We start from the raw sequence: 13520 nt of genomic DNA, 5'->3' as shown, positions 1-13520 counted from the left end.
CAAGAACACCAGGAGTATGTGTAGGGAAGACATGGGTTTGTGTATGATACATTGGCCGAGGAGTGTAGTATCGCTGACCTCCATTGAACTTGCCCCTCCCTTTGTTCTTGTGAACATACGGCTTGAAACCTCCTGAAACACCATAGGATTGACCCCTAGTATGATGAAAGGAATGCCACCGCCAGAGTTAAATGCCTGATTAGAACCTTTGTGCACAGTGGATGAGTTATTATTGACAACCATCGCAGACAGAAAAGGAACATGAGAATGACTATCAACAATTTCTTCTTCAGCAAGGAGTTGAGTCCGAAACTCTTTCATAGTCATAACACTTTCTCAGCCTCGAACAACCGTGCGGAATGTATTATACTCTGGAGGCAAACCATTAAGAGCCAAAATAATAATGTCTTCATCATCAAGAAACACACTAGCAGCAGACAAATAATTCCTTGCTTCTTTGATCTTCTGTAAATACCGAGTGACCGAATCGGACCCCTTTTTAATGGTTTGAAGATTGGACTTCATCTGAAAAATACTAGTCTTGGAAACAGTAGAAAACTGTTCCTTAAGCCGAGTCCACAACTCCCGAGAACTAGCACTACCAATTGCACATGACATAGCTACTGGGGACAAGGTGGCAGTAACAAGCTGCATAAGTGCGCGATCATGTAATTTCCAAACAGTATATTCATCTGTTTCTAAACCAGAGGAGGAAGTAGCAGAATTAACTCCAGAATCACCAGAATTAGGAGCAAACCGAGCAGGACAGGGTGTTGAACCATCAACAAACCCCATGATTCCATTACTTTCTAGTAACAATTGCATTTGGAAATGCCAATTAAGATAATTCGAATCATCAAGCTTAACATTGATAGATGTTGAAAGAGTAGAAATGAGAGCAGTAATAGGCGACTGAAGGAGTTGTAATTGAGATGCAGACACCATTTATGCAGAAAGAAGATAGAAATCCAAGAGAGGAAATATCACAAACACCTGGTGTGCACACTCTGGAAACACCGATGCAAGAAGATCAAGAAACACCAAGAACCTTAGAAATCACAGAAGAATAAGAAGAATACCATAAGACATCCAAGCATACAGAAATGAATCGACGTCGAGGACGAGAAAGAATCACAGAGTGAGAAGATGAGCGGAAGCAGCCGAAGGATCGAAGAAAACAGCAAGAGCGAAAATGGCGATTGATACCATGTAATCTAAGAAGAAGGGAATCACAGACAGTAATCTTAGAGAGAGAAGTCAGAGAAAGAGATTTATAGAGAGAGAAAGATATTTCTATTTCTTTTCTTAATCACCAAGCTATTACACTATAAGAGTATATATACTACACCCTACTTACATTTGCATATTCTTAACAACTATAACTAACTCTCTTAATCTGTTTACAAGTGTCACAATCCTATGTGTACATTATCTCTAACAAACTTTTCATTCTCGAGATTCAAACTTAAGATATCTCACTTACAAGTGAAGAGAAAAATCATTAGACTGCACTACTAAGCGATTATTTATTTATTCAATTAACTGAATATGATATGTCTGAAGTTACATCCATAAAAAAAGTGGTAACTTCTCTTGGACAATTGTAATGAGTCGATATTGTCAAAGAATCAACATATATTTTACACAACATTGTGCTCAACAGTCTAAGGACATTGCTTATAATCGATCATATCCTCCAAGTTTCACCGTTTCCATCACATGTAATCTATTTTGGGGGGACGTTAACGTAAGCTAGAGCTAAAAAAGGTGTATATATAGGAAGCCTTTAAGGAAATGGATTCTCATATTTTTTTTTTTGTAAAAATGAAGATTAGTTGTGGGGTCCACACTGCATTAATTTTAACAATCTGAATCATCTATTTTTCAAGTTGCACCTCATAGATCATTCTTGCAAAATATTAGCCAAATCAGAAATGTTTAAGACATCTAATTGGGTTCAAAGAAATCAACGAATACTTTGTTATATAAGAAATAATAAATTTTTATCTTGATAATTAAATATGTAAATGGTTTTGGATTGAATTAAATTTTTGTAAGAATGATCTATGAATCGAGACTTACAAAATAGACGGTTCGGATCGTTGAAGTTTGATGTGGATTGGATCCCACACTTAATCCCTATTTTTTGAAAAAAATAGAATCTCTTCGCATAAAGGGCTCGACTTCTAATTACAGAGACTTGACAAATTAAGCTGTTTTGATGGAAAATATTGATAACGACACATCAGCATGTAGAATGAGCATATAGCGAGAAGGTAGCCCCCCTCCCCCCTTCAGCGCCACCACACTGTGACGCTGTGACACTCCAGACATCCGTACTGTGTCTGTTTGTGCGAGTCATTTGTATTATTGCATGCAAATGAATTAACGTGCAACGCCAATTGCGAGGGGCTGTCTCGAGGTGGCTAAGCTTGAACCTCCATCGAGCACAAGTCGCGACGAGAAAGCACTGTCGTCATGCCAACCGACGCATCTGGATCCATCATATCTGTGATTCCGTGTCTGTGTGGGCTTTAGGGTTTTAAATTAATTAATTAAGTTTAACTGCATATCAAGGCTGGATGAGCAGTATGTACTAAGCTCTCTGTTTCTTGTTGCAAGTACTTTTCCATCCCCTTGATGTGGACGGCGAAGATGCTCTGCAAGTGGGAGCGGGATACCATTTTCTACTTCCCTCTTTTGTGGGGGTACAATAAACTCTTGCTCAGCATGGGAAATTGATATGTTTTTCTATTTAAATTCTGCAACGCCTGCAGTTGTACTAGATATGCATGCTGCTAAATAATTTGAACTTCGAAACTTTGCAATTTTAGTACTTTGGTCCTACATGGCGTGTCAAAATGTTGACTCAAAAATTACTCAGACTAAATCGAAGCAATTTATAAGCTAACTATGTCTTTTTGAGGATGATTGTTGATGCAGGCGTGCCAACTCGCTACTGAGGTTGGACGAGTAAAATGGATGCAGTGCATGGTATGGTGACGAAATGCGTTGTCGCTTTTTGCACTGAGCAATTTCGACCGAGGAAGAAACACTCTTAGCCTTGGGTTCTATAACTTGAAGACACATTTATGCCTTTTGCTAAGAAGGCCAATAACGGTTGGTGTTCAATGTCCCGAATATAGTGTAACTTGGATAACACCTCACTTTGTCGAGAAAGCTAAGGAAGTGGCCTCTTACTGTAAAAGATTCAAAGACTTTTCGCTAAAAGAATCAAAGACTCTTCGCTGGCTTAAATTTAGGATAAATAACAAGTCAACCAAGAAGTAAGTGTTGTTTAACCAAACTGAAGAAACTCCTAGACCAAAATTTAGGATAGATAACTAGTCGAACAAGAAGTAAGTGTTGTTTAACCAAATTGAAGAAACTCCTAGACCAAGCTAATTCTACGGCTCCAGTGATGTTCAACCGAATTAAATATGTTGTGGATTTGTCAACTTAGTGATGTTTAACCAATTGAATATGTGTTGGCAGGTCAGTAGAGCAATTAGTATTTTTCTCAAGGTATGAGAAGGTTTTATGTAGAGCGTTTGTTAGTGTGTTGAATTTCGTGATGATGAAGTCTGCCGAGTTGTAGAATTATGATAATATTCCAATTCTTTAGCATATTCTTCAAACATACAGAATTATCTTCACAATTTCCTTCATCAAAACTCATCACCACTGAGTTTCATTTGCATTAAGATTCTGAATCTAGTTAAGTGAAAAATTCAACCGTTATCTAAAAATCCAATTCTAATCCTTTGATAAATGATTCGAAGCTCATCGGAAACCGATCTTCATCTCAAGACAGTTCTACTTCATGCCGGACTTGGTCAAATGAAGGGTCAAGACTTGCAGTAACCTTTCTGGGCTGACTTCAATTCAGCCGAAAATCTGAATTTCAGGCCTAAACAATGTCATAACTTGTAACACGTATGTAAAGTAGGTATCCGATGATACCGTCACAATCACACCTTATACATTTGATTAATTATTCAGACTTTGATTAATACTACGATGAATAATTAAAGGATTCTAACAATTAGTGCCATGTTCATGAATGAAGCAAATAGACATTTCGGATCCCCAGCTAACAGGATTCTCTTCTTTTTGGAAATTCGTTATATACTTTCCAGAATCCTTAAAAACATTTATTCTTTCGTATACAATGAGCATGAATATGCAAAACCTATCGATACACTGTTGTTAATATTCTTTTCTTTCTGCATGCAAAAAGACCAAAATGCTTTAACGTCCCTTCACTTCACAACATATATAAAACCAACTCCATTAACCAACACTTCTGTCCTGCTCACCAAAACCCTCCTCCCACGCATTCTTTTCTCCAGAATATGTACAACTCCGACCGGTTGCCGATCCAGTATTCCACCACCCCAGGGCAACAACGGCCCATGAAGCGTCAACACACTGCCCGGTACTACGCCCACCGCGTCCGCGAAAGCCTCACCACCCGGGTCTCCAAGCTCATATGCACCATTTTCTTAAGCCTCCTCCTCATCCTTGGCATGCTAACGTTCATACTATGGCTCAGCCTACGTCCCCACCGACCTAGATTTCACATCCATGCATTTTCAGTTCCGGGTTTGGGTCAAGAAACCGGGTTCGCAAATGCAGGGATAATGTTCAATGCCACGGCCCGTAACGCGAACCATAATATAGGCATATATTATGATTCGATGTACGCGACGGTGTATTACAGGGACCAACGGGTCGGGTCAATCATGGGTTTACTGGACCCGTTTTATCAGGGCCCAAAGAATACGACGATCGTGATGGGGTCGTTTCAGGGGGCCACCTTAACGGTGAATAACCAGCGTTGGATGGAGTTCACGAATGATCGTAAAAAAGGAACGGTCGTGTTTCGTCTAGAATTTACGGCTACGATTAGATTTAGGATCCACGCGTGGGATAGCAGGCGTCATCGGATGCACGCCAACTGTGATGTTGATGTGGGCCAGGACGGCTTGATCTTGCCCATTTCTAAAGATAGGAGATGCCCTGTGTATTTCACCTGAGTTCGGACATTTTTTATTTTTTAAAATTCGTTTTTTTCATTTGTTGTGATTTATTTCATTTGTTGTGCAATCTTTCTACATTAATTGGTTCAAATTATTGAATTTGTGGTGCAAATCTTTTTAATGCAAGATGTTCTTGAAATTTATACTGTTTCTTAATGTTCTAATAAAATCGTTATAGTTTTACTTTAAAAGAAATTGCGAAAACAAATTAAAACCTCAAAAATTGGTAGTGTAGTTAGCAATTTGCACTAACCTTTGCATTTAGACTTTTCACTTCTTCAAATGACACTTGATTTTTGAGTAAAAATATGCCACGAATCACGCAAAGAGGTAAAAAAGACCAAATACAAAGATTGCTGACATTCTCTCACACTTTTCGACATGCATTTCATGTTTTCTCGAATGTAAAAACGAAAATAAATCTTTTGGACAGAAAAAAGTTGCAAAAATCTTCCAACTTCTATCTCCAAATCATGCAAAACTTTTGTACTAAAAGATGATCATGTACAATATTTGTGCTAAACATATTGGCTTAGCAATAAACACTAATATGAGCTATTTGGATGCAAGAAAACACACATTTTGTTTTCAAACTCCAATATGTTACATATGATTTGTGCATCCTCAAAGCATAAACACTACCTTAATGAAGCTTACGATGCCATTTGATTCGTCTTCAAATCGGAACCAAGGGAATTTAGGGGATAAACAAGATATTCAACAGAATCACGATCATAAAACGGGTCCGAATTGGGTAGACTCCTACCCAAGTAAGGAATGAGAAGAGCTTACCCAAATCATGTTCCTTCTTCTCCAAGGATTCCAAGTTGCCTAATTTACAATTCCTGACCTACAGATGTATCAGACTTTATCCTTCAATGTCAAGAAGAAAAGAACATATCCTCTTGTAACTTGGATTACAAGGACCCTCTGATACTCCTACTTTTCTCCTCCTCCTTATGAATCCTCATATAAACAACTATTGCAACCCGATTCATTTAAAACTTTGAAGTGAATCTAATCCTCAGACGGAGAAATGTGCGAAGCAAAGACTTTCAATTGCTGGGCTATGCAATTTCTAGCTTTCTTGGGACTCCTAGCCCTCTGTCTATGGGTGGCCTTACGTCCAAAGGACCCTCGGTATACCATCGTGGATATTACCATCCCAGAATCTGATTTAGGGGGCGGGGGACACAATGGCTCTCTCACATATGGCCTTCAAATTGAAAATCCTAACAAAGACTCTAGCATTTACTATGATGAGGCAGTTTTAACGTTCTTGTATGGGTCCGATAGTGTTGGGGAGAAACACATACCTGCTTTTCGGCAAGGAAAAGGTAAAAACCGTCAAGTGATTGATTTTGTTGATGTCAACCCACGAGTTTGGAAAACATTTCGCAATTCCATATTGAATGCAACTGCAGAATTGAAGGTGGCTTTACTAACTCGGGTTCAATATAAAACATGGGGAGTGAAGAGTAAGCATCATGGGCTAGATTTGCACGGTAAATTACCTATCGGTTCAGATGGTAAGATTTCTGGTAAGAAGAAGAAAGTTAAGCTAAGCCATGCTTCCAACAAATGGAGAAGGAGCAATAGCCGACGATTACTAGGTTAGATGTTTTCTTGTAAATTTACAATATGGCTTGCCTTACTTTCATTTTGTTGCTTGTAATTATATACTCGTAATTGTTCCAATTTTTATTGTAGTAGATCACACAATTCAACAATTTAGCAAATGACCTGCACAGTTGTAATGATCCATACCTGTAATGCCCTTTTAGAGTCATAAATAACAATACAGCAGTAGAATTAAGAACAAGTTCTTGACATATGCCTTAATATTAATAGGAGAGCTGGCGCAAACCCAACCAAAATTCCGCCCAAAATTTCAGTTTCAATGTTCAATAACATAAGAGTGCACCTGATTTTCCTTTCTAATGATTCCCAGGGTTCCGCTGTTTTGATGTCCGACTGTAGTTTGTAACTTGTCTTCGCCATTGATGGGCTGGAACCTAAAACGCAACCAGAATTATGTCATTTATATATCCCAAATATCCAACAATCACCCACAGTTCCAGCTCCATTATTTTGGGTACACAATATATGAAAACAATTTTTCTTGTTATTCTCATTTTTCATAAGAAAAGTACAACATGATACTTACAGCAGGGAAGCCACCATAATCTCCAGGTTCTGTAATATCTTTCGTGACACAGCTCATACCAGCAAGCCGTACCTGCAAAGTCCATGTAATTATATTCAGCAACATTTGTAATCAATGAAAAATTGTGAGAGCACAAAAAAGAATAAAATATCAGAAGAAAAACTAAAAAGGAAGTAACATCAAACTTCAAAACTCAAATGATATAAAAATCCTGTACCGACTTCTTTAACCAAGTGACAAGCAATGACTAATTTTGGCTACTATTAGATTGGGCAATTGTATGTAAGAAAATACCTTTGATACAATGGATACATGGTCACGAACTGCTACCCTCCCTCCCATAGTTACATAGTCTCCTATCCTACAATAGAAAAAAAAAAGGGACAGCGATCAGATTTGGTAGATCTTCTGAATCATCGGCTAAGTTGTTGAAGTGAAAGTGAATCAAGTTATGGTGGGCTTTCTAAATTAGAAAAATACAGAGGGAGCATAAAAAGAACATACGTCACTGAGCCTGCAATCCCAACTAGTCCACAAAGTATGCAATTCTTCCCAATAACTACATTATGACCAATCTACAAGAAACGAGCAAATGGATAATTGTATACTATATTCCGGAAAATTACCAAGAACTTAAAAAGCAAAAGTTAACCTGAACTAAATTGTCTATCTTTGAATGATCCCCTACAACGGTATCTCTCCAACTGCATAAACCAAACAATGTTATAAATTATTATTCAAACTTTAACAGAATCCAAGTACAAAATTATTCAGAAAATACAACCATGCATCTGAAATCAGTTGATATCCAGGGCTCTATTTCTAACCTGCCCCTGTCAACGCACGTATTTGCACCAATCTCCACGTGGTTTCCAATCCTAGCATTCAGCATCTTGGGGATGAGGAAAAAAAAACAAGAAATACATACAATAAGATGCTTCGATTTCTACAGTTGGATGCAAATGCATAAATAACCTCTTATCGTCATACAAGTCACATATATGAAGACACTCTTGCCTCTATAATGCAATGCAACAAACTACTACGAAATTGAATATGTTGATCCTAAAGAACTAATGTATCGTGATTGCATTCAAACATTATCAGAGAAAAATATTCAAAAACACAGAGAAACAGCAAGAAAACAAAAGGACTTCAATTCAAGTACATAAAAGCATCACTAACTTGAGGCTTCTTTAACATATTCCCATGCTCATCCACCATAAATCCGAATCCTGTAGTTAAACAAACATCCCACCAAACATCAGATTTTCCATCGCCACACATCAAACACTATTTACATTAAATCATAACTAAGCTGATTGATCCATATCAATATTCCCAAATGAGTCAAAGCCTACAAGAAGCGGCCCTACCATCTTGACCGATGCATACACCATTGTGGATTATGCACGAATCTCCTATGCTGCAATTACTAAGTGCAACATTGTAGCTGCAGAGATTATGACCGTGGTTACTCTATCAAAAATCAAGTAAGCGAAAACATTAACAAGGCAATGTCAAGTTAAAAATTTGATCAGTACCCAATTTTTGTTGATTGCCCGACTGTAACCGAAGGTCCAATAACAGCTCCAGAACCAATACAAACATGTTCGCCGACAACGGATTTTGAATGAACAACAGCACCAAACTCTATGAAAACTGTTGGGTCAATGCAGGCAGACTTGTGGAAAAACCCGCCTCCGTTCTTCCATTGTCCGAAATCTGGATGACCAGTTGGAGCACCGTCCTCTGATCTTGATATACAGAGCAAGTGCAGAAATGGCAGTTAGTGACAATATAGGTGTTGTCTAAGAGACATTTTCACAAGCAGGTTCGGGGCATACCAGAGGAAACCGAATACACGAAGGAACGGTAACCATTTCCAAAGCGCAACGGAGACAAGCTTCGAACGAATTGGAGATGTGGCCAGAAGCAGAATGCAGCTGCAAGTCTTCTGAGAGCGATTGCCATTAACTGAGGTCCGAGGAGGGAAAGCACGCCCTGATGCCCGTTTGTCTTTGAACCAGAGTATCCACCGTGTTTGTACGGAAGGGCCTTTGTAATGGAGGGCATTTTCGTCCGCCTAGATTTGGGTTGGACCAACAAAAGGTCTTGGGCTTGAAAGCATGGCTTGATAGGAGGTGTGCAATGTTGTTTCCTTGGCGACGGGTATGGGTAACAAAATCACCAATCCAGACTGAAATGTGATCAGAAGGAGGAGGACAAAGGGCCGACGCCATCCACACAAATTTAGCAATTACAAAGCATGGAAACTGCCGTCAGCCATGAGTAAAGCTTATTCTCTGTAGCAATTACAAATAGTACATAAAGGTAATAAACATGAGACGGTTTTAGGTTTTAACCTAAAAACAGATCTTTCACAAAGGCTCAAATAGTAGAGGTCCAAGGGTGAAAACCAGAAACGGCCGACAATCCACACCCCCAGATTTGCACCACAAAATAACAATTATTCACCCTTACTTAGAACAAGTGTAAGTTGGATTGAAAGTTTCGATTTCAACCAGTTATGACCTAAGTTTAAGGTGAACATTTTCAAATTTGTTGCAATCGAATGGAATTTGACATTCAAAATTCGGAAATAATTTGGATTGAAATTGGGAAGTATCTTAAAGTTCTAATAGTTTACTGTATTTGAAATATATTAGGGTGCCAAACTAAAATTGTCCACAATGACTAACTTCATGATGAAATTAAATAAGATCTAATAACCACATAGTATGTTGTAAAAAATTCTTTCAAAATGTTGGGTATATTCAAAAGCCGAACTATTTTTGAAATGGAAGCTACCAACTTTTCTGAAATTCAAAGTTTTTTCAATGAGGATGTTGAATTTATGAATTTCTTTTACGACGGAATTGAATGAAAATGGATCTCATAATTTCAATTCGATTTGTATAAATAAAGAGCAGGCTAGGCAATGAAGTTTAATTCTAGTTGTGTGACCTATGAGACATGCTAATGTTATATGTACATAAATAACTAAAAACCCACAAAATCCAAAGCATATGTTAGTATTATTTGATTGTTTGTGAAGTCTTAAGTCGAAAATAGTACGTTTCAGAAAAACCTCCACAACCTGCCCAATTCATTGCCTTCAATGCTTCTCCTTCCAAGCTGTACAATACTTCCGCTGGAAATGAGCCAGATATAGTTTATGACCTTTAATGTGCCTCGATTATGTTACGAATACGTCACAACTGCCGCGCATTTAGACATTGTGAGGATTTGTCCCAACTGAACAGAATCAGTTGTGTGGGAGGAAAAGTGCCAACTGCTCTACCCCGATGTGAAGTTCCATGGTGAGTTCCATGTGGCAGACAATATTGCCTTGGCTAACAAGAAAACTATTTCAGACCCAAAAAAGTTTGAGTATGTTGTGAAGGAGAATCTGGGTGAGCTTATGAAGCTAGCGGCGTATAATGTTTCAGCAAAAATGTATGCTACTGGAGATGTACAATTTGAAGATAGAGTGATATATGCTCTTGTGCAGTGCACCAGAAATTTATCTGGAGATGACTGTGACAAATGCCTTCGGCACCATAGAAGACGTTTTGAGAGAGTTTTATTTCTCCATTGTTGCACGGCTTCTGCACCGGAGTTGCTAACTGAGATACGAGTTGTATGCCTTGTATAATGTTGCAACTGAAGCTTCTGTTTCTGGCTCTCCAAATAACAACACAGGTGTTGGTGAGCACTTTTAAAGTGTGTCTATTTTGACGCTACGACGTTATAAATTAACTGCAGATGCATGGTTGTTCAGGTAGAGGATGGTGGATCACAATCTTTACGGTTGTGTCAGCATGTCTAGCCATACTGTGCCTGCACTTGGGGCTCCTCCTCCTCCGCCTCCGCCTAAAGGTACTGATTGATTTTCTAATTCAAATCATGTTTAAATTACTAACATTCAAATTTGGCTGATGTTATTAGCAGAAATAGTTATTGTTTACTCCTCTTAGCATGATAATTGTGTTGGAAATAATGTCGAGTAATTTTTTAATAAAGTTGAGATTTCATTATAAAACTAATTGACAATATGGAGAGTAGTCTAACATCTTATAAATTTTTGTATGGTTTTTCTTTTTATTGATGTGGTAACTCTTTTACCTTCACATCTTCACACGCTTGACAAATTTTCAAGCCAAAAACGTGGAGAACACGAATTGGATGGTGTAGAGCACGTATGACCCTTAGACTTCACACATGGGTCAACCTGCTCCAATGTAAAACTCTTTTACCTTTACATCCTCACAATTTTTTGGTGCACCTGGAACATGGTCACTCATTGTTATTATCTCACTCAAAATATAAACTTACATATTTATTTTTATTTATTTCTTAACATACCTAAAAGTGAGACATATCATTCATATTATGCAGTGATACATACCTACTTTACCTTCAAAACGTGACATCATTACCGGCACCCGCACTTAAGGGCTCCTTGTCCTCGTCCTCCTCCTCATCCACCTACCATTTGATTTTATAATTCAAATCATATTTAAAGTTCCAAATCCAAACAATCAATTTCTAAGACGCTGCGTCAAAATTGATGGAAACGCCGGATAGGATAAAAACCGAACTGCAGCCCTACCCCACCAAAGCACGGCCTGTTTTTCACTTTCCTAAAAAATTGTGACTATTCACACTGACCGACATTGATGCTTAATCGCACTGTAATTAGCACATACATTTCGGAAAGGTATACTTTCTGAATTCCTTCATTTTAATTCAAGTTTGAGAATTCTGAGTATTGAAATTTGATCCAACAGTTATAAATAAAGATTTATTTTAAAAATTATAATAACTTTAATCGTTGAATCAAATTTTAGTAATTCGAATTCATGAATTTAATGGATTAGGAGGAGGAAATCCGAATCCCTTTCATGCATTTCGATGCATCCGGAAGCCAAAGCTAATCTTGTGCTACGTTTGACTTTGTTGCTCCCCATGCATGTTTTCTCATGAATCACACAGTATGGTTGATCGAGGGTCAGCGAGCCATGCTTGCAAATCTGCAATTGCCATCTAATTACCTCAAATAATCACTAATTGTTAAACTTAAAAATATATGATCAACATCTGGAATTAAGAGAAGGGGGAGATGACGAGGAATATGTCTACGATCCTGTTGACCCTAGAAACTGCAAAACCTACGTGGCGCGCAGGCCGAGTATTTTCTAAGCTAACTACGTCCTTCGGTGAATGCGGGGCGTGCCAACTCGTCGGCCGAGCTCGGCCGAGGAGTAAAATTTGTTGATGTTGCGTTGGGTCGCGCTACTGACTTCTGCGTCTTGCGATTGTGGTCGAGAAAGGAACACGTCTCGGCCTCTTGGGCTCTCGAACCTGAAGACAAGGTTACTAATCTTACGAAGTTCAATATCCAATTCGGCTTTCAATGTGCCGAATGTAATAACTGTAACACCTCACTTCGCCGAGAAGGCTAATGAGATGACCTCGACCAATAAGGATTTAGAAACCCTTCTCGACCGAGACTTGGATAGGTAATCAATCGTCCTCGCCGCAGTGTTGTTGATGCCAACGGAAGATACTGCGAGACCAACTGACTCTACGGTGACAGAGCTATCTATGCCGACTTAAGATATCACTGGTTGCTTCCACAGTGCTGTTGATGCCAACGGAAGATGTGTCAGCGAAAAAAGGAAAAAGAAAAGATCTCAAGTTGTGAGAGTTTGCGCAGGGCAATTTTGTATTGATTTGCAGGGGGCTTTCCTGATGCACAGCGTCCCCTATTTATAGTACTGAACCTTGAGTCCGAGTTTACATCCTACTCGGACTAGGTTTCCCTCTCCGGATCACTTCGACCAGTCCTACATCTGCTAGGACTATGAACCTAGTCCTTAGCTAAGCTGGATTAGTTTCCTGGATATCCGATCCCGTCGAGACTCCCCATTGCACTAGGATTCGTCCTAACCGCCCTAGGTTTGGACTCCCACGGGTTGACCGATCCATGGTCCTTTTGCTGCCCGGCCTCCTGGGCCGAGAGTGATCCTACCCTCGGCCCAAACTATTTTGGGCCCAAACATTGCCCCCTCGCTTCTGAGGTCCTCGGCCTGAAACCTTCGGCCGAGTTTCGGCCTTGAAGAAGCGAATCTACCACTCAGGATCCTAATACCCGAGTTCCAAGGCGCATTTATTGAGCACGATCACACGATCTTGATCCTGCTAACCCACTCGCCACGTGGCGTCCTCTAACATGGCCAATCCCCCATAATGACGTCTAAGGCGTGCGGCATCCTGAACCGTCTTGCCATCATGACCACTATCTC

General features: G+C 39.1%; 3 protein-coding genes across 4 annotated transcripts; 2 read left to right on the top strand and 1 right to left on the bottom strand.

Moving 5' to 3' along the window:
* Window positions 1-4167: 4167 nt before the first annotated feature.
* LOC126623043 (NDR1/HIN1-like protein 26) lies at window positions 4168-5141 on the top strand. Its single transcript, XM_050291818.1, has one exon. It carries the CDS (start codon window positions 4356-4358, stop codon window positions 5037-5039), a length of 684 nt encoding a protein of 227 aa, XP_050147775.1. The 5' UTR covers window positions 4168-4355; the 3' UTR covers window positions 5040-5141.
* Window positions 5142-6053: 912 nt separating this feature from the next.
* On the top strand, window positions 6054-6784 carry LOC126623044 (protein NDR1-like). Its single transcript, XM_050291819.1, has one exon. It carries the CDS (start codon window positions 6079-6081, stop codon window positions 6658-6660), a length of 582 nt encoding a protein of 193 aa, XP_050147776.1. The 5' UTR covers window positions 6054-6078; the 3' UTR covers window positions 6661-6784.
* Window positions 6336-9329, bottom strand: LOC126623040 (probable UDP-3-O-acylglucosamine N-acyltransferase 2, mitochondrial). Of its 2 annotated transcripts, XM_050291815.1 has the most exons (11): window positions 9057-9307; window positions 8754-8961; window positions 8586-8662; window positions 8395-8444; window positions 8037-8101; window positions 7862-7913; window positions 7714-7784; window positions 7504-7570; window positions 7210-7281; window positions 6967-7057; window positions 6336-6460 (listed from the first exon to the last, which is right to left on the bottom strand). In XM_050291815.1, exons 1-10 carry the CDS (start codon window positions 9283-9285, stop codon window positions 6980-6982), a joined length of 969 nt encoding a protein of 322 aa, XP_050147772.1. In that variant the 5' UTR covers window positions 9286-9307; the 3' UTR covers window positions 6336-6460; window positions 6967-6979. The 2 variants fall into 2 exon arrangements, with proteins under 2 accessions (XP_050147772.1, XP_050147771.1); XM_050291814.1 differs by lacking the exon at window positions 6336-6460 and having other exon boundaries at window positions 6765-7057; window positions 9057-9329.
* Window positions 9330-13520: the final 4191 nt, after the last annotated feature.

This window comes from Malus sylvestris, chromosome 5, assembly GCF_916048215.2.
Source record: "Malus sylvestris chromosome 5, drMalSylv7.2, whole genome shotgun sequence".
Classification (NCBI taxonomy): domain Eukaryota; kingdom Viridiplantae; phylum Streptophyta; class Magnoliopsida; order Rosales; family Rosaceae; genus Malus; species Malus sylvestris.
Note: the sequence above shows the minus strand (reverse complement) of the source record. Positions and strands in the feature narration are given on the sequence as shown.

Bases quoted from the DNA above. Each gene is read 5' to 3' on its own strand.
- LOC126623043 (XM_050291818.1), top strand. From the start codon at position 4,356: ATGTACAACTCCGACCGGTTGCCGATCCAGTATTCCACCACCCCAGGG.
- LOC126623040 (XM_050291814.1), bottom strand. From the start codon at position 9,285: ATGCCCTCCATTACAAAGGCCCTTCCGTACAAACACGGTGGATACTCT. The intron at 7,571-7,713 runs GTATGTTCTTTT...TTTCTATTGTAG, and splicing joins GGGATTGCAGGCTCAGTGAC to GATAGGAGACTATGTAACTA. The intron at 7,282-7,503 runs GTATTTTCTTAC...TGGACTTTGCAG, and splicing joins ATGTATCCATTGTATCAAAG to GTACGGCTTGCTGGTATGAG.
- LOC126623044 (XM_050291819.1), top strand. From the start codon at position 6,079: ATGTGCGAAGCAAAGACTTTCAATTGCTGGGCTATGCAATTTCTAGCT.